Raw genomic sequence first — 26,562 nt, 5'->3', positions numbered from 1 at the left:
AAAAGCTATATTAGAGAGGAGGAATAGAACTTAATGCCTGGGCTGGGAGAGAGAGCTCAGCAGCTAAGAGCATCCACTGCTTTCCCAGAGGGCCTGAGTGCAACCTCCAAAGCAACGGCAGTCAGCTCACAGCCCCATGGGATCTGACACCTTTACCTTCTCTGGGCAGCTCACTCAACCACACACAGAGATAAACACATACCTGTACTTATAAAAAATATTAAAAACAAAAAGAAAAAGAATGTCATTAATGGAAAAAATATTTTTGGTGCTACAAAAATTGCAAAAACAACAACAACAAAAACGGCGGTGGCATACTTTTTAATCCCAGCACTTGGGAGGCAGAGGTATGCGGATCTCTGTGAGTTTGAGACCAGCCTGGTCTACAGAGCTAGTTCCAGGACAGGCTCCAAAGCTATAGAGAAACCCTGCCTCAAAAACAAAAGATAAAACTTGGCCGTGATATTTGCCCAGATTTCTCTAGGTACCTCTTGAATATTTTAGCTTTCTCTTAAAAAAATAAGTGGGTATGTATCTAGACGTGGTGGGGAAGAAGAGAACACTGGCAAGGAGAGCATTATCTAATGCACTTTCTCTTCTGTTTCGTATGCGATGGAAGAATTCCCAAGAGTTCCTTAAGTGCTCCGTGCTCTAAATGCTTACCAGTGGCTCCATGCGGGTCCTATCCAGGCACTTGTTTGGAGGCTGCTGTGTGTGGAACGAGGCTGTCCAGCTGTTGCCGATGTCCCGTATTAATCAACCATTCATAGAACTTGTTCTCCACAAGGACCTGGAACTGCTTCCTCTGTTCCCTGAAGTTGTGATTGAGAGCAAAAGCATTTGAGAAGGCAAACCCCAACAGATCTACTCCCGCAGCACCACTCAAAGACTATTTCTAGTTACCCCTCAGTTCTCACTGTTCAGAGCACAATGACAGACAACATTTCAAGGTTTGTTTGCTGTCACAGTCTTACTAAAGACAGAATGAATGAGACAGTGTTCTGACTGACGGGAATAAATGCATGAAGAAAAGAGACTGGTCTATTGCCCAGGTTGGCACACTGTGATCTCTGTGTATGTGTCCCTGTCAACTGTGAACCCTTGTAGGGAATATGGGGAAGAAGCAAGATAAATATATAACACAAAGTTAGGAACTTATAAGAAAACGATTTGTTGGACAACAGTGGAGCATGAGGTGACAATACAGTGTTACTGGGAGTGCTATTGTAGAAAAAGGGTTGACAGAGGATGTTTCTCCAATATACACTTGAACAGAAGTCTACATGAAACAGTGGAGGAAGCAAAATGACTGTGTGGAATGAACTACCAGACACAGAAATAAAAACAATAAAGGCCCTAATGTGACAGCCTGATGTAGGTAGGAAAGAGAAGAGTAGCCCCACAGCTGGGACAGCTGGCACATCAGCCTGGCTGTGCTGTATTTCTGCAGGACACAAATCCACAGCTTCATCAGGACACCAAGAGCAGCAGTCAGGCCTGGTTATCAAATGCGACCTAGCCTGACTCAGTTCACTTAGCAAGTTTAAGGGCCACTGTATGGCACCCAGGATCCCACTTTAGCTTCTACCTTTCAGACATCTGCTCCTCCTTGAGTACTTCAGAGACACTCAAGACTAGCCTTCGCCACATGCACACATCTCATTCTTAGGACCCGTTACAAATTCTACATCCTGATATGCCTCCCTTAAGTGTTCACACTGGTGTCTTCTGACTCTGTAACTGCATGCCATGTCCCTGGCTTCTGGAGTTCAAAGACCAATATCCCCTGAATAAAAAAATTAGGCATAACATAGTATCTACAGCCATATCTGTTATCCTGTGAATGCAATTAAAAAATAAGTTATTTCAGTGCCCCTAAGTAGGATAAAACACAGTATTTTATACTGCAAATTTAGCCTTAAAAAAACAAAAACCACTCTCCCACTTTAGCACAGACGAATGAAAACTGACAAGAACTAGCAACAAACCATGGTCAGCCTTGGAAAGACGCCATTCAAGAATGTGAGTTTAAGTCTTTGGTGTGGTGGGAACCATGAAAATCTCTATTTTTAAATAAGGTTCTTGGGGGATTCTGGTGCCGAGTGCAGTGCAGTCAAGAAGCCACCAGAATAGTCCATGTGTTAGAGTATGCCAATAGCTAAGTCATTTAAGGCTGAATCATGTCCCACCTTCTAGACAAGACTGCTTCAATTCATGTAAGTCTTACCTCTGCCAAATAAACATAAGCTTATTTTTATTGTGAGGAGGAGTCTTATCATGCAGCTCCCATTAACTATGAATTTGTGATCCTCCTGCCTCAAGCCTTTTAGGTGCTGGGATTACAGGATTGTGCCACAGAGCAATTTCAACGTCTTTAAGAAAGGGAGCCTAATACCTGGCTTGTTCCCATCCTCCAGTAACACAGCACCTAGATACTAACCCGCCCGTTCCCGTCCTCCAGTTACACAGCACCTAGAATACTACCTGCCCGTTCCCGTCCTCCAGTTACACAGCACCTAGAATACTAACCCACCCGTTCCCGTCCTCCTGTAACACAGCACCTAGAATACTAACCCGCCCGTTCCCGTCCTCCAGTTACACAGCACCTAGAATACTAACCCGCCCGTTCCCGTCCTCCAGTTACACAGCACCTAGATACTACCCTGGTTCAGGCCCTGAGAAAGGATGCACGCGCCATTTAATCAGTGTGGCTGGACACTATAAAGCATCCAGATTAATCTGTCTTCCCATCAAGTTTTCCATGAACAGCAACACTGACTCTAGAAAACACTTACTTCGTCAGACGAGCCTCCTTCACAGTTTTCTGCCAGATCTGTATCTTCTCCTCCCTTTGAGCCAGTGCTTTCTGGTAGGCAGCGGGGAGACCCCCGGGTATCTCTGCTGTGTCCCCTTCCATCTCAAAGGGAATAATAAAGACGTAGAACTCACACGGCGGCAGGAGCTGGAAGACGCTCGTGTCACTGCTTTCTCTGCACAAAACCATTGGGTTATCCCAATAGTTGGGTACCGTAGCGAGGCCTGTCCTGGCCATGTGGTCCTCCAGCATTGGGTAATGGGTATGAAACGGGGCAAAAGTCGCTCTTTGGTTCCCAGAGAGAATAAGTGGGCGTGAAGGCGTCAGGACATGAAAGGTGCAGCCTGCTGTGGAAGAGATGGACAGTCGGTGGCAAACAGCAATGACTTCCACGTTCTCACAGTCATGTAGGTGAAGAGCTGTCTCCACGGGACCCAACACGAAGGTGCTATTTCTGCATTTTTCAATTGTCACGGACCTGAAAAATTTTTAAATGAGTTAAATTCTTCTGAATTAATTACCTAGAATAAAATTCTGACTTAAAAAAAAAAAGAATCCTCCCCAAAAGAAAATATCAAAATGCTTACCGCAAGGGGGAGAGCAGATATATGAAAGACTCATTGCAGCGATGAACCCTGACGTGAGCTCCCACTAGAGTGTCTGAGCTCTTGGCCAGTGTCTGCTTGTAAACCTGGCTCATCACCACCATGCGGTGCAGTGGAGGGGACACGTGAGTATTGCAAGCAACCTTTGCTCTTTTCGTCGTACCTTCCACTATTTAAGGAAACACACAAATAATAAGATAGTTGCAAAACAAACAAACAAAAACATTTTTTTACCCATGCCTAAACTCAAATACATGTGAAGAAAATATATATAATATTTCAGAGTTAGGGGCTGGAGAGATGGCTCAGAGGTGAAGAGCATTGACTGTTCGTCCAGAGGTCCTGAGTTCAATCCCCAGCAACCACATGGTGGCTCACAACCCTCTGTAGTGATATCGGGTGCCCTCTTCTGGTGTTCAGGCAAAACATGCAGCTAGAATACTGTATACATTATAAATAAATAATAAAAAAAAGGGAAAAAAGAGTTAATGACAAAATACTGTTGATTGTTCTTTTCTGTATATATGCAATCTTTCAAAATTATTATGAAAAATAGAAACCTATTGTTATGCCCAGTTTCTGGTCCCCAAATGAATTCACGGAGCCAGATTTCTGATGCAAATTACATGAGAGTTTTTAATACTCAAACTTAAGTTTGGACCAATACCTTTCCAGCATCCCTGCATGGTGGGTGCAGAAAGTGTGTGGCAGGGAGCCCTGCGAGGACAGAACTTTTAAAGGGAACCGCTGTAATCAGGGGAGTTCATGTCCTGTCGTCTTGACCTCGTTAAATTTTATGGCCCTGCACCCTAGTTCCTTAATTGACTATTTTCAGGGTATCCATCCAAATTCTGCCATCACAGAACACTTCTGGAGCTGAGATTGGGCCCTGCTCTAATGGTCCCTTCTTTAAAACAGTTTGCAAAGTCAGGTCCTCACACTAATACATTTAATATTTCAGATAGAGCTAAGATGTACTCTCTTGTTTACCTTTCAGGTTAAGTAATGTGCCTAAGGTCCTGAACTACTGACAGATCCCAGCAGCTCTCCCTCCAAGCCTCACTGTGCCCTCCCAATTGTAATGGACTTCTCAAATCGCCATAACATCAGTTCCGCAGCCCTCTCCACTTACTAAGAGCATCATTCCATAAATTCTACCTGAGTTCGTCTTTACCCCAATTTCATTACTACTCAAGAGCACATCTTCCCCTCACAGGGTCCCTTCTAACACATCAGTCCAACACTTGCTTCTCTCTGCCTGCACTTCCCACAAACTATGAAGTCAACCTGTACTGAGCCAGTGTGGAAAGGATACATAAATATGATAAAATTATTATTTTTTTTAAATATTTTATTTATTTATTTATTTATTATGTATACAATATTCTGTCTGTGTGTATGCCTGCAGGCCAGAAGAGGGCACCAGACCTCTTTACAGATGGTTGTGAACCACCATGTGGTTGCCGGGAATTGAACTCAGGACCTTTGGAAGAGCAGGCAATGCTCTTAACCGCTGAGCCATCTCTCCAGCCCTGATAAAATTATTTTTTAAAAAAGACAGCTTTTAATTGAACATGATATATGGTTGTATAGAAAAACAGCATTACAAAGTTTAAAAAATAGTTTGTCTTACCACCTCTGTTAACATTTTAATATACTTTTTGTTGGCCTTGAACTCACAGAGATCTACCTGCCTCTGCCTCCTGAGCACTGGGATTAAAGGCGTGTGCCATCATGTTGGGCTAATGTATTTTAAACATATATACGGAAGCTATTTGTATGCCTATCTTTGTAACTCTGAGACTGTGGAAACATAGTTTACTATTTTTTTCCCTCAACAACTTGGCCTGTCACCTAGCTCAGTAGCACAGACATCTGCAGACATGTTTTCCTGGTTCTTCTCAAGAGCCCACAACATTAGAACCTGTTAGCCATGAGGGATGACCAGGGATAGACAATGACAAAGCAAACGCCGGACTCTTGCTGTTGTTCACACAATTTCTACTTTAGAAATATATTCTGTGCCTGTACCTATGTAGCTAAAAGACCCTCATCTCTAAAGTCTGATGTGATGTCTACTGGTCGGCCAAATTCTGCTGCTAAATAGAAAATCAAAAAAGCTTCAAGCAAATAAGAACCTGGCAGCAAAGGGAAGAATCAATGGAGGACAAACTATAGTAATGTGAACCATAACGAAAAGCCCAAGTCAACTCTGGGGGTCCTGTCTACCATGCAAGTCACATACAGAAGATGGGTCTGCTCTTATACTGGGCTATTTTTTATTTACGTACTTAAGGTTTTTTCCCTGTACTTTTATCATATGTGTACAGGCATTTGGCCTGCATACATGCTGTGTACCACATGCATGCATTGCAGAGACAGGGTCTCATCATGGAGCCCACTTGTAGCCTTGTGTTTGTGATTCTTCTGCCCTATCTTCCAAATGCTAGATTACAGGCATATGTGACTGCACAGGCTAGCAGACATCTGATCATTAATATACCAGGAAACAGTAGGTGTCCTAGTTGGCCAATTTAATATTAGGTAAAATGTATTTTAAAAAAATACCTTGGTGAGCCCAAGCCAATCTCTTCCCAGATTTGAGGCAAGCAGATGGACCAAATGGATTTGTAGTCAAAGAGGCTCTCAACCAGGCTTCCAGCTTATAGAGAGAGAACGTCTTGGAGACCTTTGAGAAGCCACTGTCCGCGTGCAGCGGTTGCCAGAGGGCAAGTTCATGAAGGGGGTACACCTTCCTGGTTCTGCTCACGGTGCCTTCGATGAGGAAGCTGAGTGCCAGGATGGCTTCTCGAGAGAGCACACTACTGTGGGTTGAGTGGAAGGACGCACTCAGTTGTCCTGGGTCGAGAAGCAGCTCGAGGAGATCCGACAGATGGTCGCAGACGAAAGCCTGGTGACTGTAGTCATTCCAGTTCTAAAATAAACAAAGAAGACCAGCTCAACAGAATGAAGATATTCTGTAAGATAAAGCTTCATATTTCAATTATACTGTGTTTACATGCCGTCTCATTCTCTCAAAGAATGTAGGTAGCTATGTAAAAGTGACCTTGTGTATAACGTATTTGTAAACCAACTCAAAAAGCACTAAAGATTCAACACGCCTTATCAAATATGTTGAGAACAGAACTGTTTTGAATTTTTTCAGATTTCGTAAAACTGACATTTTTATCCGAGGATGAGACCAAATCCTCACACCTTACACACAGCCCAAAGGTAATTTCATACAACAGTTTTAGTACACGTGTTTGGCTGCCATCTGATTAAACATGAAAGAAAGTATGGTAGTCACTCACTCCAAAAAGCTCTGGGTCTCTTGGTTTGCAGTCACAGCTTTGCGGCGCATAGATTTAACAGAAATGCCACCTTGGGAAGAAGGCTTGCGCTCTGCGCCCCTGCTATTTGCCTCATCTATGGGGGACATATTTGTCTGGAACCTCTGGCTGGTCTGGACTGAGTAAGACAGCTCTATCCTCGAGGAACTCAGGAGCGCATGGTGAGAAGACAACAGAGATACAGGAGACCCCGCGTAAGAGCTGCACAGAGATCTGTAAGGCATTCTACAAGCTCAGAGAATGATGGAGGAAGGTCATTGGTTAATTATAATAAACCAACTGCTTGGCCTCATAGCTTAGAACATAGATGGGAGGAGTAAACAGAATAGCATTCTGGGCAGAAGAGGAAGTGAGGTCAGACTCTGCTCTGCTCCCGGACAGACCCGACAGCTCTGCTCTCTGGAGCAGATATGCCATGCTCAGCTCTCCCAGGCAACTCCAACCCAGAATGGACATAGGCTAGAATCTTCCCGGTAAACGCACCTTGGGGTGCTTACACACATCATTAGAAATGGGCTAGTCCAGGTGCGAGAATTAGCCTGTAAGGGCTAGAGTTCATGGGCCAAGCAGTTCTTAAATGAATACAGTTTGTGTGTTGTTATTTCGGGCATAAGCTAGCCAAGCAGCCGGGGTGTTGGGGACGCAGCCCCGCCGCTCTTATTTCAACAAGAGAACTCCCTCATCTGAGGGGAAAACATCACGGCGGAGTGCTCTCTGAGTAAATTCTTGATGGATGCTGGAGGTGAAGTGAGCAACTATGAAAAAAGACATTCAAGTTACAGAAACAGCAAAGACCTCAGCTCTGTCAGAAAAATAAGTTCTGGGTGGGGTACAGGAAGCATACTGGGAACAGAAACTAAAACAGCAGGCAGGACCAATCACAGTAGGCCTCGGTCGTCAGCTACTAAAACACGTGGACTATAGCTGCCATGTCAGAGACATTTAATCAATATATTTTTTCTTTTAATTTTTTTCTTTTTTAAAATTTTATTATTTTTTATTAAATTTATTCACTTATTTTACATTCCGACCTCAGTTTCCCTTCTCTCTTCTCCCTCTATTCCCTCCCCCCTCCTCCCCTCTGGCCCCCTAATCTATTCCTGTTTCTGTTCAGAAAGGGACAGGCCTCCCATGGATGACAACAAAGCATGGTATATCAAGTTGCGGTAAAGACTAAGCACTTTCCCCCATATTAAGGCTTGGTAAGACAACCCAGTATGAGGAACAGGTTCCCAAAAGACTGCCAGAGCATCAGGGACAGGCCCCACTCCCACAGCTAGGAGTCCTACAAGTAGAGCAAGCTATACAACTGTCACACATATGTAGAGGGCCTAGTCGGTCCTATGCAGGCTCCCTGGCTGTGGGTCTAGTATCTGTGAGCTCCTATGAGCCCAGGTTAGTTGTTCCTGGATTCCCTTATGATGACCTTGATGTCCCCTGGCCCATAAAATCCTTCCTCCCTCTCTTCAACTGAACTTCAAGAGCTCAGCCCAGTGCTTGGCTATGGATCGCTGCATCTGCTTCCATCAGTTACTGGATGAAGGCTTTCTGATGACATTTAGGGTAGTTTCAATCTGATTATGGGAGAAGACCAGTTCAAGCTATCTATCCATTCTTTCTAGGAGTCTTAGCTGGGGTCATCCTTGTAGATTTGTGGGAGTTTCCCTTGCACTAGGTTTCCACCTGACCCCAAAATGCACCCCCCCATCAAGACATCTCTTTTATTACTCTCCCCCCTCTATCCTGCCCCCAATCTGATCCCTCATGTTCCCATCCCCACCCACCCCTAGTTTACCCAGGAGATCTCTTCTATTTCCTCTTCCCAGGGAAATCCATGCATCCCTCTGTGGGCCCCCCTTGTTACTTGCTCTCTCTGAGACTATGGATTGTAGCACAGTTGTCCTTTACTTTACTGCTAATATCCATGTATGAGTGAGTACACACTATGCATGTTTGTCTTTCTGGGTCTGGGTTACCTCATTCAGGATGATTTTTTTTCTAGTTCCATCCATTTGTCTTTAGTATTCCTGATGTCACTGTTTTTTAACAGCTGAGTAGTACTCCATTGTGTAAATGTACTCCACATTTTCTTTATCCATTCTTTGGTTGACTGATGTCTAGGTTGTTTCCAGTTTCTGACCATTACGAATAATGTTGCCATGTACGCAGTTGAGCAAGAGTCCTATGAGTGAGCATCGTTTGGGCATATGTCCAAAATTGGTATAGCTGGGTCTGAAGTAGATTGATTCCATAGTGGTTGTACAAGTTTGCACTCCCACCAGCAATGGTGGAGTGTTCCCCTTACTCCACATCCTGCCCAGCATAAGCTGCCATTAGTGTTAACATCTTAGCCATTTTGACAGATGTAAGATGGAATCTCAGAGTCATTTTGATTTGCATTTCCCTGATGGCTAAGGATGCTAAACTCCTACAGCTGTTCAATGTATTTTTCCTTTTAAATAAACTCTCAAACACTCATTTGGATTGCAGTGAAAACAGATCAAGGAAGAGCAATTTTAAGATCCAATCGACATTTCTCATTCTTGTTATACCCATGGCAAGCAATATAAAAATGACCATGATAATAAGGAATCATTGACAGAGTTTAAACAAACAAAAAAACCCACCTGTACTTTACACAGCCCAGCAAAGTAGGGTCTGACTGTAGACTAAACGCAGGGTGACCGGCTACGATCTAATGATGGAGTCAAGCAAGAACAAGAAGTCTGGGTAAGAGCAGAGGAAGCAGGATGTAAAGTGCTCTTCTGGGACCAAATCAGTGAGAGCGGCAGCTACTAGGTATGGCTAGAACTAGAGAGTGTTCATGGGGGCAGGCGTAGCTTCCCCCAGGCTATGGGAAATAACAAGTGTAGATTGTACTACAGGGATACACACTCATAAAGCAGAATCCGAGCTTATTACAACGCAGGAACTGGAAAGCCATATGTTCCTCTTTCAGAGGCCACGGTCTCACCACACACCTGTTCCTCAGATAAGGAGAGGTCTGTGCTTTAAGACTTTCTAATCTGCAGGTCACTCTAATAGGCCCCAGTGCCACATAAGAACTCACACTAGTCAATTCTTCAATCTAAGGGGTCTAGGTCTTCATTTCAAATCAGACCAATGAAAGTCAGGCATGGAAGCACAGGCTGTCATTTCAATTTCTTAGGACACTCAGGCTAGAAGATCACATATACCCTGGAGTTTGGGGTCAACTTTTTTTTTTTTAATATAATGAGATGCTGTTTCAACAAAGTCAAAGGAGTAGCAGTGAATAAGCTACTCTACTGAGAGTCCATTTCTCCATGTTCCTTGAGCCTTAGGTGTAGGACTATGCTGTTGATGTACTGGTGAGAAGTCCTTTTGTCTACATGTTGCTTTAATTGGTTAATGAATAAAGTTGTTTTGGCCAGTGGCTTAGCAGAATAGAGCAAGGTCAGAATTTCAAGCAGATAGAGGAGGAAAGAAGGTGGAGTTAGGGAGAATCCATGTAGCCACCACAGGAGCCAGATGCTGGACACTGGACTGAACCTTACCGGTAGGCCACAACCACATGGCAACACACAGATTAATAGAAATGGGTTACTTTAAGAAGAGCCAGCTAGAAATACGCTTAAGCTACTGGCCAAACAGTATTGCAATTAATATAGTTTCTTTATGTTTATTTCGGGTCTGGGCAGCAGGAAAATGGACGATGCGCCTACCATTTGGGGCTGGGTACTCCACAACCACTTATTCCCGGTATTTTGACCACTAATGAAACTCTGCCATTGCCTGCATTTGCTGAACAAAAGAAGCTGCTTTGATGAGGAATGAGAGATACTCTTATCTGTGAACATAAAGACTAGTGTTCAGAACACAGCTAAACTACACTGATTTAGCATAGTGGCAGCAGTAGGTTCTCCTCTAACATCCATGCCTTCTCCAGCCATAGGAAGTTATTTGGCTGGGTTTGCAGCACTAAGCAAGAATCCTTTCCCTCAGATCTGATTAGGCAGTTGTTGGTTACCTCCAAGATTTAAGTGCCACTATAGCACTGTTGGAGATACCCGGCCAGGCCAGTCACTGTTGTGGTTTGTAGGTTTTAATTGTGGCAAATGATAGAACAACTGTAATGCAGAGGACCAAAATATCTGCTATAAGATATTACGACAGAGAAGCTGTATCTATGAAATCTTAACAACATGGTTCCATTAAAAAAAAGACCTGCTGGGTGGTGGTGACACACACCTTTGATCCCAGCATTTGGGAGGCAGAGGTAGGCCTCTCTCTGTGAGTTTGAGGCCAGCCTCCAAAGCTAGTGAAACCCTGTCTCAAAAAAAAAAAAAAAAAAGCAAACAAAACAAAAAAAACCCTATAGCTGGGTAGTGGTCCAAGTGGTTCTTTAGTCCCAGCAGAGGCAGGGGGCTCTCTATGAGTTCAAGGCCAGCCTGGTCTACAAATTGAGTTCCAGGATAGCCATGGCTGTTACACACACACACACACACACAGAGAGAGAGAGAGAGAGAGAGAGAGAGAATGAGAATAACAACAAAAAGACTGGGCAACGGGATTTGACAAAACAGTTCCAAGGAGATGTGAAAATGGCTAGGAGGCTTCAAAACATGCTCAAGACGCTTAGTCCTAAGGGAAAGGCAGACGAGAACTCCACTAAGATCTCTCTCAGCAGTCAGAAGGGCACAGATGAGAACAGATGCTGGTGTGAGTGTGGCAGAGTGCTCTTTCTTACACACGGCTGGTGTGAGTGTGGCAGAGAGCTCTTTCTTACACACGGTTGGTGTGAGTGTGGCTGAGAGTGTTCTTTCTTACACACGGCTGGTGTGAGTGTGGCAGAGAGAGCTCTTTCTTACACATGGCTGGTGTGAGTGTGGCTGAGAGTGTTCTTTCTTACACACGGCTGGTGTGAGTGTGGCAGAGAGAGCTCTTTCTTACACACGGCTGGTGTGAGTGTGGTAGATAGTGCTCTTTCTTACACACGGCTGGTGTGAGTGTGGCAGAAAGTATACTCTTTCTTGCACATGGTTGGTGGGAGCATGGACCTGCAGACTACTGGAAATTTCCAAATCACTAGAACAAGGGCCAGGCATAGTGGTCACACCTTTAATCCCAGGACTTGAGGAGAGCCAGTAGATCTTGCTGAGTTACAGGCCAGCCTGGTCTGCAAAGCAAGTTCTAGGCCAGATGGGACTACAAGGAGAAACCCTATCTCAAAACAAACAAACAGAGAAATTAAGAAGCAAACTTGAAATGGATCTACAGTGTGACCCAGCCACACTGCTCTTAGGTATATAGCCAGAGGTCTTCCGATCCTACTGCAGAGACACTTGTACATGCAGGGTCTCAGCTGCTCTACTCACTATAGCCAGGGGAAAGGACCAACCTGGATGCCCACCAACAGATGAACAGGTAAGAAAAATGTAGTACATACACACAGTGGTATTGTAGTCAGGTGTAAAAACATGGAATAATGAAAGCTGCAGATAAATGGATGGAACTGGAAGAAATTATCCTGAGTGAGGTAACCTGGGTCCAGAAAGACAAATACCACATGTTCCCTATCATAGTTGGATCCTAGCTTCTTCAAATCTTTTGTTTTTGTGTGTAACTTGGTGCTTCAGTGGGAGCCAGGAAACTAGAAAGGGGCACAGGATACCTCGCTGTGGGATATAGGGCAAGGGGGCCTCCGAAACCTCCAAAGCAACGCAAGCAATTGCATTGTCCTTGGTCACAACTACGTGGGAAAGACCCTATTGCTGAAGATACTAGACATTGGCTAAGTGATAAACCAATCTCAAACTAACCAGGAAACCGCTTCCCTGCTGGCTGGGATTAACAGCACCAGAATGATGTGGGAGTGTCATATATCAATCTGTTGATTTCATTGGTTAAGTTATAATAAACCAGCTGCTTGGCCTCATGGCTTGGAACATAGATGGGAGGAGTAAACAGAATAGAATTCTGGGCGGAAGAGGAAGTGAGGTCAGACTCTGCTCTGCTCCCAGAGAGACCCGACAGCTCTGCTGGAGCAGAGACGCCATGCTCAGCTCTCCCGGGTAGACGCGATAGCTCTGCACTCTGAGGCAGATGCATGAAGCTCAGATCCACGATGGACGGAGGCTAGAATCTTCCCGGTAAGCGCACCTTGGGGTGCTTACACACATCATTAGAAATGGGCTAGTCCAGGTGCAAGAATTAGCCTGTAAGGGCTAGAGTTCATGGGCCAAGCAGTTCTTTAAATGAATACAGTTTGTGTGTTGTTATTTCGGGCATGAGCTAGCCAAGCGGCCGGGGTGTTGGGGACGCAGCCCCGTCGCCGCTCCTATTTCAACACCAGAAGGTGTTGCATCAGCTGGTTGGAAGAAAAGACTTCAATGAACCTAACTCTCAATACTGAAATACTGATTAGCCAGGCAAGATGTGCCTGTGGCCAGCAAGACAAATGCACTTGCTGCCAAGTCTGGTGACCCGAGTTCAGACCCTGGGACCCATATGGTGAAAGGAGAAAAGCAAAGTCTTTGCAAGCTGTGCTCTGACCTCCACACACATGCTATGGCACAACTCTAAGTGTGCACACCCACTCTAAAGAAGAGCCTTCATATGTCACTATGGTTTACATTTTAGAGCTTTCAACATACTTTTTTTGTAAATATTTATTTATTACGTATACAATATTCTGTCTGTATGCCTGAAGGCCAGAAGAGGGCGCCAGACCTCCTTACAGATGGTTGTGAGCCACCATGTGGTTGCTGGGAATTGAACTCAGGACCTTTGGAAGAGCAGGCAATGCTCTTAACCACTGAGCCATCTCTCCAGCCCCCTCAACATACTTCATATACAAAAACAGATGAAAATGTTTTTCTTTATAATAGGGAAGAAAAGCTGTAAAACCTTATATAAGACTCATTATGTGTGACAGTTGATCATGTGAGACAACTTATTTAAAATACATAAAATTACTTAAGCAATTTAAGAGGTGAAAGGCGAATTTTTTTAATTGCTTTTATTGTGCTATACATTGTTCTCTGCTTCCCTCCCTGTCCTCTGCCCTTCTCCCCTCTCCTGTATCCCCACACTCCCAATCTACTCAGAAGATCGTTCCTTTCCTCCTTCCTATGTAGATCCATGTATGTCTTTCTTAGGGTACTCTTTGCCTCTTTGTTGTCTAGGTTCTCTGAGGTTGTGAACTGTAGACTGGTTTTTCTTTGCTTTATGTCTAAAAGCCACTTATGAGTGAGTACATATTATATTTGTCTTTCTGGATATAGGTTACTGAGGGGAGTTTTTGTTGTTGTTGTTGTTGTTGTTATTGTTGTTTTGTTTTGTTTGAGCTAGAGTCTCACTCAATAGCCCAGGTTGGTCTTGAACTCATAACCTCCTGGCTCCATCTTCCAGGAACTAGAGTTACAGGTATACTCTTATAGTGGCATATTACTTGTGTTTTAATAAATAAAGCACTTGCCTGAAGATCAGAAGGCAAAACAGCCATACTAGTCAGCCATACAGACCAGGGAGTGGGAGAGGGAGACAGAGGCAGAAGCAGAAGGATCTGTTAGTTCAAGGCCACTCTGGACTGAATCTGTCTAAAAGAGAAACAGAGCTCATACAAAGGTGAGCCCAGCACTTGGGATCACACACCTTTAACCCCAGCACTAGCAAGGTGGAGACAGGAGCTCAAGCGAGTGTAGAGTCTAAGGCTGGTGGAGAACACTGCTGGATCGCCCCTTTGGGCTGAGCCTTGGTAGAGGTAAAAAGTCTCTCTAGTGGTTGGCTGCTTTGCTTTTCGGATCTTCAGGTGAGACCCCATTATTTGTTTTTGTTACTCTTGCTTCACTCTACAATGCCTGGCTTCATTACAACACACTTTTTGGGGAAGGGGAAGCATTTCCCTTACAAGATATGATCGATACCTTACTGTGACAACTGGCCCGTTCAGTGAGGCTAGGAGACTGAGGTCTGCTTCTGGAACTGGGCCACTCTTCCCCAATCAACGATGTCCGCAGGGAGATCTTGTTTAACTGCTGGATGTACAAGAAGAGCAGAAACTGCAGCGTGTCCACTGAAAGCTGTCCGGGAAACAAAAGATGAACACACCTTAAAACAGCACCCACCATAGTTTACAGGTGCGTATACAGTAAACAGGGTTACACAGCTTCCTGATCTTAAAAACATCAAATTTAGAAATGGCTATCACTTGATGCCCAGACAGAGGAACTTCTAAACTATGTAACTGTAGTCACTTCATAGAAAACGATAGCAAGTCTTTCTGAAAACCAATGTCCTTTCCAAGAATATACTGCAGGCGAAAAAGCAGCCTCAGCATTTCAAATATGTAAGTGAACAGGCGCAAGGAGCAAGAAGAAGGAAGTGGGACCAAGCATAAAGGTTTAACCTAGATCCACAGGCTGACCAAGAAAATCTAGGGCATCAGTCTAACTGAAGCTGGTATCAGAGTGGCAGCCGAGTGACAGGTTCTTACGCATGCGCATTTGGAGGGGAGTTGTCTTGGGGCTGGTAGCACATCTATGATCCCGGCACTCATGGGGGAAAGACCAGGAATCCTGGGCTATACAGTGAGACACAGCCAGAACCAAAACTGCCCGTCCTGCTGTCGTCATCACGTCTGAGAAGGCTGTGGTTTGAAGCTCGTGATTCTCACACATGCAGGACTGAGACCGCGATGAGACGCATCTGGGTCCACACTCAGACCCACACAATCTCTGGCGAAGAATTTCTAACCCCGTGTGCTCGTCAGTTTTTGTCAATTTAACAAACCTAGAGAACCCTGAGAAGAGAGACCCTGACCTGAGAGGCGCTGTCTCTATCAGTGTGACCTGTGCCCCAGTCTGTGGGACATCTTGATTAATGCTTGCCATAAGAGGGCCCAGCCCTGGGAAGGTGGGCTGAGTTGTGTAAGAAAGCACACTGAGCAAGCTAGGGGAGGCAAGCCAGTAAGCAACGCTCCTCTCTGCTCTCTGTTCCTGCCCTGACTTCCCTGGATCGACTGCACCTCTAAGCAAATAAATCCTTTCCTCTCCAAGATGATTTTGATCAGTGTCTTAACAGAGCAGTAGGGGGCAAACCAAACCTGAGATGCTGAAACACAGATTCCCAGGATCACCCAAATGCAGTCAGTGAAGTGTCAACTGTAAATTCATACATTTTAAGAAATTAGAGAGGATTTTATGCAGCCCAAGCTTGCCTCTCGTTTGCTGTGTAGCCAAGGATGACCTTGAACTTCTGATCATCCTTTAGAGCTGGGGTACAGGCATGTACTACCACATCCAGTTTATTCAATGTCAGGGAATGAACCCAGGGATTTGACAACGTAAGCAAGCACTCTACCCACTAAACTACACCTTTCTTTACTTTCTTAAACTTTCTGCAGAGATGTAAGAAATGAAGTAGATCACACGTACTCTTCACCCAGCTCCTATCTTTAAAACTAGAACCGCACTGCAGCACTGAAACAGTCCCGAGAGAGAACGCTCCCGTCTCTCCTACCACCTCTACCCCTCCCCTGGCTCTTGGCATCCACTTACCAGTTCTTCATCTCAGCGTTCTAAGAAGGCTACACAAGAGGAACCACCCTGAGGCAGGCAAGCACAGGAGCTAGTGCAACTTGAGACCTTCACTAGGTTTTGGGTTATGCACACCGTCATCATGCAAGAGTGTACTTAGCAGCCTGATACACCATGCACACAACCTTCTCCAAACACTGCACCTGGCAACCTCAGGACTCAGCTCCCCACCTGTGCCAGGTTACTCACACATACCTGAACAGCACTATATGTTTCCCTGCCCCTGGCAACAATGACATTTATAGTTTCTAGTCAAGCATGTCTATAGGTATGATATGGTATGTCATGACATGTCTATAGGTACATAGGTATGAAGAACAGAAGGGCTGATCCAGCCTGGGCTGGTTTTGAATGTACATAGAATAAAGTAAAATTGTGTTCTCTAGAAATGCTTTAGTGAGAATCCTCTATTGGCCATATTAAGTCTATGCATAATTGGGTGTGCACATGACCAAAATCAGATGCACTGTCAGGAGGTTCATAGGCAGCAGGAAAAATGAATACATGATCCAATCTTTCAATCAAAATAGAGAACCACCTTATTCCCCTTAATAGCCAGCCCTTCCTTCTCTCATACTCCATAAAAAGACCCTTCAGCGTCTTCTCTCATGTGGCCTGCTGTCAGCCCTGACAATGTTTCCCTCTTAATCTATACTACCACTTTCTCCAAGTGACATCACCGCGCTTCTTTTGTAAATCTGTGTGAGCCCTTATTTTTAATTCTTGGATAAAGAAACACCGAAGCTAACAAGTATTTTGATGGATTGGCTTCTTCACAGCATACATTCCTTGATTTTATACATCTAGTTTAACAATCATTGCTTCAGACAGTCTTCCCATGAGACAGTAAAGAGTCTTCTTTTTTCTACTTTACTATCCACAGTAACCAGCAAAAACTACGGTAAACAATAAACACCCAAAACCCACAGGTGTTTCTTAACGTTGTATTTCATCTTCATGTCCAGGCACTACTGCACTAGCATCTAACCCGTAGTGAGAGAAACCTGTGGCTGATGACTGGCTGCGGTGCCCTCCACCTAGTGGTTGTGGGACAAACTTCTTTTCAGCTTCCAAAAGCTAATAGCTTTTTAGCTATTAGCCCCATGTTAAGTCCTTCTTGTCTTCCAGGGCACACACCCAGGTGGCATTAATTCCAGTCTCTGCTGCAGTTAACATTGTGCGTTACTATGACTACCGTCAGTGGAATGCAGATGAATTCAGATTTGCCACTTCAAGACTAGCCCACAAGACTGAAGAAACAGAAGCCAAAGACTCAGGTCCTATTTGGCAAGGCTGGGGCAACTGTACTTTTCTCTAACTGTTTGGTTCCCATCTTCCCAGAGACCTATATAGCCCATGAACGGGAACAAAACCCATGTAAAGACAGACAGACATAGAAAGATAAATATGACGTCCTTTCTATGTTGTACTTTTGTTAGTGTAACAAAACCTACTCTGTAAATAGGAGCAATTATTTTGGCTCACAGTTCTGGAGTTGCAAGGCATCCATTTGGCAGTGGCCTTCTTTGGTCAGAGTCACGAGGTTGGCCTGGGGGTCAGATGGCAAGAGTGGGAGTGGCATGGGCATGTAGTCTGTCTGTTCTTGTTCTCTCCCCACCCCTCTCTTTCAAATCCACCAATATTAAGTCTACTCTATTGGCCTTATCTAATCCTAATCACTTTCCTAAGGCCCTGTCTTTAGCCACTGTAATTAGACTAGGTTTTGGAGTATGATTTTTAAATTTTATTAGCACGCCCTCATTACATGAAGCAACAGGCTTTGTTATGACACTATCCTACATGTAAATCATACATACTAGTAAAAGTTTTGGACTTTCATTCTTTTATAGTTGAATAAAGTTCCATTAGGTATATACACATTTTCTTTATTCATTTATCTGTTGGTGGACAACTAGACTGAGTCTCTATTTTGGCTACTACGTAGTGTAGCAATAAACACTGATGTCAACTCTCTCCTTGGTATGCTCACTTAGGACACCTTGGGCGCACACGGTCACGCTCATTTCCATGGTGGCTGCGCCTGTTTACATTCCCACCAGCAGGATGCAGTGACATGTCATTTATATTTTAATAAATAAAACCAGTTTGAAGATCAGAGAGTAAAACAGCCCACTGGGATTATAAACCAGGCAGTGGTAACACACACCTTTACTCCCAGTAGCCACAACTAGTTGCCATAGAAACAGGTTGACGCATGCCTTTAATCTCAGTGGTGCACGCCTTTAATCCCAGAACTAGAGAAGATTATAAAATGGGAGGAGACAGCTTTCAGTCTCATTCTGAGATTCCTGGAGGCTGGATCACCATTTTGGACTGAGAGAGGTAAGAGTCAGTGGCTGGCTGTTTTGCTTTGCTGACTTCAGGTTGAACCCCAGTTTCTCGCTGTGCGTCAGCAGCATGGGAGGGCTTCTCTTTTCCCACATCCTCATCTGTATTCCTCGGCATTTGTCTTCTACAACAGTCATTCTGACTGTGATAAACTGGATTCTCAAAGTGGTTTAAATTTGCATTTCCTTAATGGCTAAAGACACAACATTTTTCTCACATATTTATTGCCTTATATTTTTGAGACTTGCTATTCAATTTATTAACCCATTTATTGGTTGCATTGTTTGTTTTGTTTAATTTCTTAGTCCTTTATAGATTCTAGATATCAGTCCCATTAGATGTATGGTTTGCATTTCCTCTTGTTCTGTGACATTCTCTGCACTCCTCTGAGTATTTCCCTCGCTGTGCAGTTTGAAATCGCACATAATCCCCAGTATCGACTCTCGAGCCTGTGTCCTGTGCTCTCGGAGTCCTTCTCAGCAAGTCCTCGTCTGAACCTTACGCTGTTCTCCTCTAACAGTTCTGGAGTTTTAGGTATTTGATACATTTTTCTTTGGTTTTATTCAGAACAGAGGGTTTATTTTTATTTTCCTACACCTGAATATCCAGTTTTCCCAGTACCACTTATTTATAAGATGGAACCATTTCTCCCTGTGTTTCTGACACCTCTGGTGAAGGTTTGGCGGCTGTAGCTGTGCTTGTTTTTCTCGTGGTCCTCTAGTCTATCTGGCAGTCTCGTGCCTGTTTCTGTTACTATGGTTCCTTACTGTAATTAGAGGTCAGCTATGGTGGCATCTCCAGCCTTGCTCTTTGGCCACAGAACTGCTTCAGCTGTCCAGAGTCTTTTGTGCTTCTATACGAATTCCAAGATTGTTTTTCCTAATATTGTAAAGAATGTCATCAAAACTTTGAGTTGTACAGAACCTGTAGATAGATCACTTTTGGTAATACTGCCATTTTTATAGCATTACTCCTGCTAATGTGTGAGCATTGGTACCCTTTCTATTTTCTGTGTCTTCCACTATTTCCTTCTTCGGTGCTAAAAATGTTTGTTGTAGAGGTCTTTTACCTCCTCTGGTAAGTTTATTACAAGGTTGTTTGCTTGCATTTTTCTCTCTATTTCTTTCTCAGCAAGTTCTTTCTCAATATATAGAATAACTACTGATTTTTATACATTGTTCTTATATCTTGCTACTTTTCTAAAAATGGTAAAGTCATTAGGATTTTTTTACATAATATATATGCATTTTACTTATTTTTTATTTTGAGATGACGCTGCCCAGGCTAGACTTAAACTCACTCTGTAGCCCAGGCTGCCCTGAACCTGTAATCTTCCTGTCTGTTTAATAGCTGGGATACGGGCCTGTCCCTCAGACTAAGTCTGTACCCTCTTAATCTCTCATAATGAGCATTAAAATCCAACACAGGATACCAAGAAAGACACTCCAACAACAGCACATCCAAAGTCTAAAAGAGTCAAGTCCACAGAAGCACAGAAGAACAGTGACTGTCAAATGCTGGAACAAAAGGGAAATAGGCGATTATCAAAAGCTAACAAAGTCTCAGTTACACACGGTAATTTAGTTCTTCATGTCTGCAATACAGCACCATGCAGCTAACAAAACTGCAATTACATATATAAAGTGTTCTAAAAAGTTAGAACTTACGTGTACTTAAGTTATACAGTAGTAAAATAAAAGTAACGGATTGTGACAAATTTAGGAAGGTGACAGATATGTTCCGTGGCCTTCACCGTGGTGACTGCTTCACAGTCAAGACCTATTCTCAAGCTCACTATGGGGGAAAGGCAGCTGTGTCCTCCCACTGTTCTATTCCCATCTGTGATAAAAAGAAAAAAAAAAAACAGGCATGGTCTACAAGGAAGCAATTCTTCCCACTGCCAATCACAACCTGGAAGTCAGCCACAGCTTGTGTGGCCTCTGTGTAAAGTGAGCAAAAGATCAGCTATTGTGACCCTATTGCATTTCTTTGTCTTATTTCATTTTCCCCCTCAGCAAAGTCATTTAACACTAAGTGACTCCAAAATATAGAAACATAATTTCTTGAGTCACTGCATGGAGCCCTGAGATTCATCCCATCAAGTGTGGCTGTGTAGGACTGTTGGACAAATGATAAACAAGCTGCTATGGGCCCAAGCCACAGGCATCATAATTAAACTACTGTATATAACTAATATACTCTGTGAAGTTATTCCTACCACAAGAATGAATCACTCTCAAGTCCATTTCTGAACTTTACTGTGCGACCGTTTTACACACCAATTGTTCCTACTAGCTTACGGAGTCCATGGGGGCAGAGATGCTGTCTGCTATGGTTTGGGTGGAGTTTGTCCTCCTGTGAGTCTTGAGTTGATGCTGGACTCCCAGGGTGGCAATGTGGGAAGATGGTAGGACCTGTATGAGGTGGAGTCTAGTAGGAGGTCACTGGGTCTGGCCGAGGGCGCTGTCCTCAGGGAATATACACTCTCCCAGTGTATATATAACTCCCTTGAGCTAGCTCTTGCAAGGGGGCTATGTCTGCACCCACAGATTTACAGAAGGCAGAATTTACAGTGACAAACTGGAGTGCCTGGCAGAAGAAATACTCAAACAACAAAACGGTCAAGTTGTTCCCGGGTTACCTTTTAACTTCACAAAGAACGGTGTAAAAGCACCATCTAAGAATAGAATGTAAAATTTAAAAGAAAACAAAGCAAAAGGATTTGAGAGATTTGCAGGTCATCCAGCAAAGGAGCAAAGAAAAACTATGTAGGGTGCATCCAGTAACCTTGCCAAAGAGATCGGCATGGATAAAATGAGGCCAGATGCATCAGGACAATAGGAAGGAGACCTCGAGGGCACCTTAGAAGTCTGTGGGGCTACTTTTCTCACCACAGCCCAGTGGCTTAGAGAAAGAACTGTTTCAGAGTTCTCTCCAGAAGTTCTTTCCAGAAGAGCATCTGGCCACTTCGGCTAGGCTTAGGCAAGCCAGGTACAGCTAAGAATAATCAAAGGAGGGAGTGAGCAAGCCAGGTAAAGCTAACAACCCTAATCAAAAAAGCAAGTGTCACCTTGCAGCTTCACAATTACTGTAGGCATGCATTATGCAAGAGCTATGGAGGCATGGCAGCTTCCACCCAGATTTCAAAGGAAAACTTAGAAGGCGACATAGAGGCCTGGCTCAGGAGTCCTGCTAGAGAGGGTCCATGCCTAATGAAATTGTAGGAAGGAGACTACCCCAGGACTCTGTAACTGGGAACTACCAGTCTACAGTGCCAATCTGGGAAAGGCGTGGTCATGACACTCTGAGCTGAGAGCTAAGTATGGGCTGAGCCTAGCAAAGACACGGAGGAAGAGCTACTCGAGGCGTTAGGGATACAACCCCTTCCCAAGACGAGAAAATTCGGAGGTTTAACAACTTGTGTCTGCTGACAGCTTCTGGATGTGATCTGGGCCAATCATTACTTTCTTTTCTTTTGCTTTTCAAGACAGGGTTTCTCTGTGTAACCATCCTGGCTGTCCTGTAACTCGCTCTGTAGACCAGGCGGCCTCAAACTCACAGAGATCCGCCTGTCTCTCCCTCCCAAGTGCTGGAATTAAAGGCCTGTGCCACCATGCTTGGCCAGTTACTACTCTCAGTTTAACTACTGTCTTTGAGATGGAAATATTTACCCACTCCATAGCCTGTCCCACTATATACTCTGAGTAGATAACTTGAATTTACAGTCTCACAACTGAAGAGTTTGCGTTGAATCTCAAATGAGACACTGGAGTTTAGATGCGGCTTGAATAAGTTAAGACTGTGGATTATTTATAGAGGATGACTCCATCTATGAGCGTACGGGCTACGTGGAGCAAGAGACAGAAGCAGGACGCTATGGCTTGTACATGATTTGTCCATTCTGAGAATTCATGTTGAAATTTAATCCTCATGGTGAGGGACTAAGAGGGTAAAAACATTGTGACTAGTGTTGGGTGGGATTAGGCGGCAGCTAGAATTAAATAAAGATATCAGATCAGAGCCCTGAGATTCCATACTGGTAGCTTTATAAGTGGAAGAGAGACTATTGTACACACACAGGAAAACAGTGTCTCTCACCATGATGTCCTCCTGTACTGCTTTAGGTCTCTACCAGCAAGGATGCTATAGCCCAGTGGCTCTCAACTCTCCTAATGCTGTGACCCTTTAAAACAATTCTTCATTAAATTATTTCTGTTGCTACTTCATAACTGTAATGTTGCTCCTGTATGAATCATAGTGTAAATATCTGTGTTTCCCAATGGTCTCAGGTGACCCCTGTGAAAGGGTTATCTAACTCCAAAGGGTTGAGACCCAGAGGTTGAGAACCACTGCTATAGCCATCACGTGACCTCTTGACCTTGGATCTCCAGGACAATGAGCCACAACAGGGCACCTTAAAAACAACCCCCTCTGTGGCATTATCTTATTAGCAACAGAAAATGGGTGAATTAAGAAATACAGTCATAAAAATATTTGATTTTAGTATACAGCAGAAGTTACTTGTAGATGGTCAAGATAGAATGAAGGGGCTGAGTGAGGGGAAAACAACAGATTGCTAAAGACTCAGGCGCCTCTACCTGTAACATCAGCCGCGCACCTGCCCCATGATACTTCTACAGTCAGTAGAAGAGCTGCCAGCACATGGCTCCTTCAGGAGTGGGGGAACATGAACTACGTACGACACAAAAGGACTAATACACTGATCACATGCGTCAAAACACTTCCAAGCTGGAAATGCCACAATTCAGATCGCACTTTAGAATCACAAGGGCCAACAACCCAGAGCCCGAGCTGCACTGTTAGGACACAAACGAGGGAGGGGTTATTGTTCAGAGTAACTACATACACAGCGGTCCATATGTACCTGACTTCTTTGCTTTTCCACCTCCTCTTCAGTCGTGCAGCTGGACAAAATCTCAGACCATTCCAGGCGCTCCTCGGGTGTCCTCACCGAAAGGTTATCAAATATTTCAAAGTAGAGCCATGCTAGCTCCTTGGCCAGCTGCAGCTTTCCACACGCAATGTGCCTCCACGTAGACCAGGAGAGGCGTGGGTAGGCGCCCTCTGTGGCCCGCGTCCGCACATAGGTGGCTATCTTCCTGAGGTAGTGAAGACTGAATTTGGATGGAGGTGGGACTTGCAAGGCACCCACTATAAAAGGTTCTGCTTTTACCCAGAGGAGAACTCCGGACTGATCCATAGTATCTCTGAAGACATCAGAACAAAGAGGCTTCTTTGCATACCTGTGAAACAAAGTTCCTTTACAAACACGAAACAAATGTCCTTCACCCCTTTTCTTGGGAAGTGACCCCCTCTAACTATCTTTAAGCGTGTTGTGGCCTCAACAGCAGCTCTAGCCCTCACCAAAAGCAAAATGGACTTCTGGTCAAATTCCATTGCAATCTATTTGAGAGAAAACAGGACTAGGAGTTCATCACCTTATTTAAGTTATTTGAAATGGCTGTTTTAGAAAAGTATGGAAATGCATACGGTCTAGGTTCTATTCCTGTCTAGAGAGCAAAGAAAAGGTATCGGGCAGGGGGCATCATCCTATACCAGGATTCTATGCTGGATCCTGCTGGGAAACATTGGTAGAAATAAAGTGGAATAAAATTTTACAGTAATATCAGTTACACCTAGAAGACAGTTGCTAATAATGATTTGGATATACAGGGACAGCAAGCTGGCTCAGGGATAAAGGCTTTTGCCACCAAGCCTGATGGCCTGAGTTCAACCCCCAGGACTCAGACAGTGAAAGAGGGAAAACCATTTGTGAACTTTATCTACTAATCCCCACAGCTCCCCACACCCCAATTAATAAATAAAATTAAAATTAAAAATATTCTTAAAGATTTGAATTATGAGTTGACCATGAGGCACAACACCAGGCATTAGCTCCAGGTGGCAGATAAGATTGTGGACAGAAACGTGGGTCAAGGAAAGTGAACACATTAATGAATGAACTGGCTCTGGTGTGCAGCTGTGCTCAGTTCAGGTACTTCCAGAGCTGTTACACACAGGACTATAAAACGAGTGAGTGTGTGTGTGGGGGGGTGTCACTCATATTCCTACCACTAAAGGGAAATCAGCTAACAGTTTACGGCACTTTCTTGTCTTGTTTTCTAGATTGGATGCTTCTTTGATTTTGAATGTTCGTGGTTGCGATGTATCACAATTGTGAATTCAAGGTATCTGAGCACTCCAAATGTACTCCGGTTTACTTTTCAACATTTAACAGTTCCCAATTTTTCATAAAACAAGATGTGCAAAACACTGATGCCCGTTGATAGTGATGGACAGAGGGACAGAGGGACCTGTCTTACTCTCCTTTTCCTTTAAAATTCCCATTTTAAAAGGTTAAAGCTTTCAGCTATTACATACAATTGTCTGATTATCTCTTTCTGCATATTATGCACTATAAATTGCTTCCCAGGGACTTTTAGATGTGCATTTAAAAAAACCAACCAACAACTGGCATTTCTGGAATTCCTGACACATAGCCCTCCCCAAAGCAACCATCAAATACATCATCATCATCTAACCAAAACATCCATCTCACTGAGCACTTCTTAGCATAATTTGAAAAGAGCTTTCTGTATGACCAATTAGGAACGGTGTGTTATTGCTTTTTGAAAAGAAATAATTAGGAGGCAGAGACGTCTCAATGGATAAGAGCGTTTACTGCTCTTCCAAAGGACCTGGGTTCAAGTCCCAGCATCCGCATAGTGACTCACAGCCATCTGTTAACTCCAGTCCTAGAGGATCCAAAACCCTCCTCTGTGGGCACTGCACACACATGGTGCATAGTCATACAGCCAGGCACACATCCATACACATAAGAAAAAAAACCAAATATATCTCATAACTGACAGAGCGCTTATGTGCCCATGGTGGGGGGCGCGGCCAGGGGAGGGCGCATCTTTCAGCTCCTTTCATTCACACAGTCACCTGTATTTCCCTCACTTCAGACAAGCCTTGAGAAGTTAGGAGACTTGTCTAGAATCATGTTTAGTTGGCTGATTTAGGGTTCTGGTCTGCTTTGAGAACTTCATGGCTACAACTTTGGGACATCATACAGGGAGAAATTCGAAAACTGAGTGGGTCTAGAAGAGAATGACAACCCTTAGACACAGGAGGCCTTTAAACAGAAGGTCAACTCATACGATAGATGTTGGGAGGCAAAAAGTCTATGGCGGTCCGGTCCAATCCAGGAATGACTGCATGCAGCCCTATGGAGAAACCCTCAGTTTTCTCCAAAACGGAAACAGGGTGTCTTCGAGGCAACAGGCACCTGATGCTGCCGACCCCTGTACTTGGCTCAACAGGAGCAATTAGTAAGTACAAACCCGGGAGGTGGGGGGGTGGGGAGGTGAGGGGGCAGCTAGCTACCTGGACAGCGCTGGCTCGGGTGTGCGGGGGCTCCCCGGGACTCCTGAAGTCAGGCCGCGATGAGGTCCCGCGTGGAGGCGGAATAGCCAGGGGCGCAGATCGAGTTGGGTTCTGGGACAGCCAATCCACCCCTCCCTGGAGGCGGCTGGACAGTTACCGCGCAGCACTCACCACCAACCCTCTCCGCAGCCGCAGCCTGAGCTTCCCTCTCGGCCGCCCCGTCGCCATAGTGCAGTGCGCAGGCGCCCCCAGGCCTCCCACCACAGAGCCCTGGCGGACCAGGGCTAGAGCGACCTAGAGCGCAACCCGAGGTTTTCCAGCCCGGAGGCAAACGGCTTTCCGAGGCTGGGAACTTTCTGGCGCTGCGCCCTTCACCCCGGGAGTGAGAAGTCTCCCTGGGCTCCGTGGAACCGTGGCCCTCCCATGCGGCTGGAGCGCTGTGATGGGTAATT

General features: G+C 44.5%; 1 protein-coding gene across 3 annotated transcripts in view; it reads right to left on the bottom strand.

The window, feature by feature from the left end:
• Window positions 1-26,562, bottom strand: part of Tbccd1 (TBCC domain containing 1) — a 50,598-nt gene that overhangs the window by 5,065 nt on the left and 18,971 nt on the right. The window contains exons 1-7 of one of the 3 annotated variants that reach the window (XM_050146500.1): window positions 26,282-26,541; window positions 23,586-23,964; window positions 14,681-14,836; window positions 5,989-6,355; window positions 3,403-3,589; window positions 2,796-3,293; window positions 664-812 (exon numbers count right to left, since the gene is read on the bottom strand). In XM_050146500.1, coding sequence (XP_050002457.1) covers window positions 683-812; window positions 2,796-3,293; window positions 3,403-3,589; window positions 5,989-6,355; window positions 14,681-14,836; window positions 23,586-23,921 — 1,674 coding nt within the window. In that variant the 5' untranslated portion in view covers window positions 23,922-23,964; window positions 26,282-26,541 and the 3' untranslated portion in view covers window positions 664-682. Of the gene's footprint in view, window positions 1-663; window positions 813-2,795; window positions 3,294-3,402; window positions 3,590-5,988; window positions 6,356-14,680; window positions 14,837-23,585; window positions 23,965-26,110; window positions 26,542-26,562 lie in introns of those variants that run through there. The other 2 variants (XM_050146498.1, XM_050146499.1) reach the window with 2 other exon arrangements.

This window comes from Alexandromys fortis, unplaced genomic scaffold (genome assembly GCF_014885135.2).
Source record: "Alexandromys fortis isolate MF-2015 unplaced genomic scaffold, M_Fortis_MF-2015_v1.1 scaffold_56, whole genome shotgun sequence".
Lineage (NCBI taxonomy): Eukaryota > Metazoa > Chordata > Mammalia > Rodentia > Cricetidae > Alexandromys > Alexandromys fortis.
This window is presented reverse-complemented; position numbering and strand designations above follow the sequence as displayed.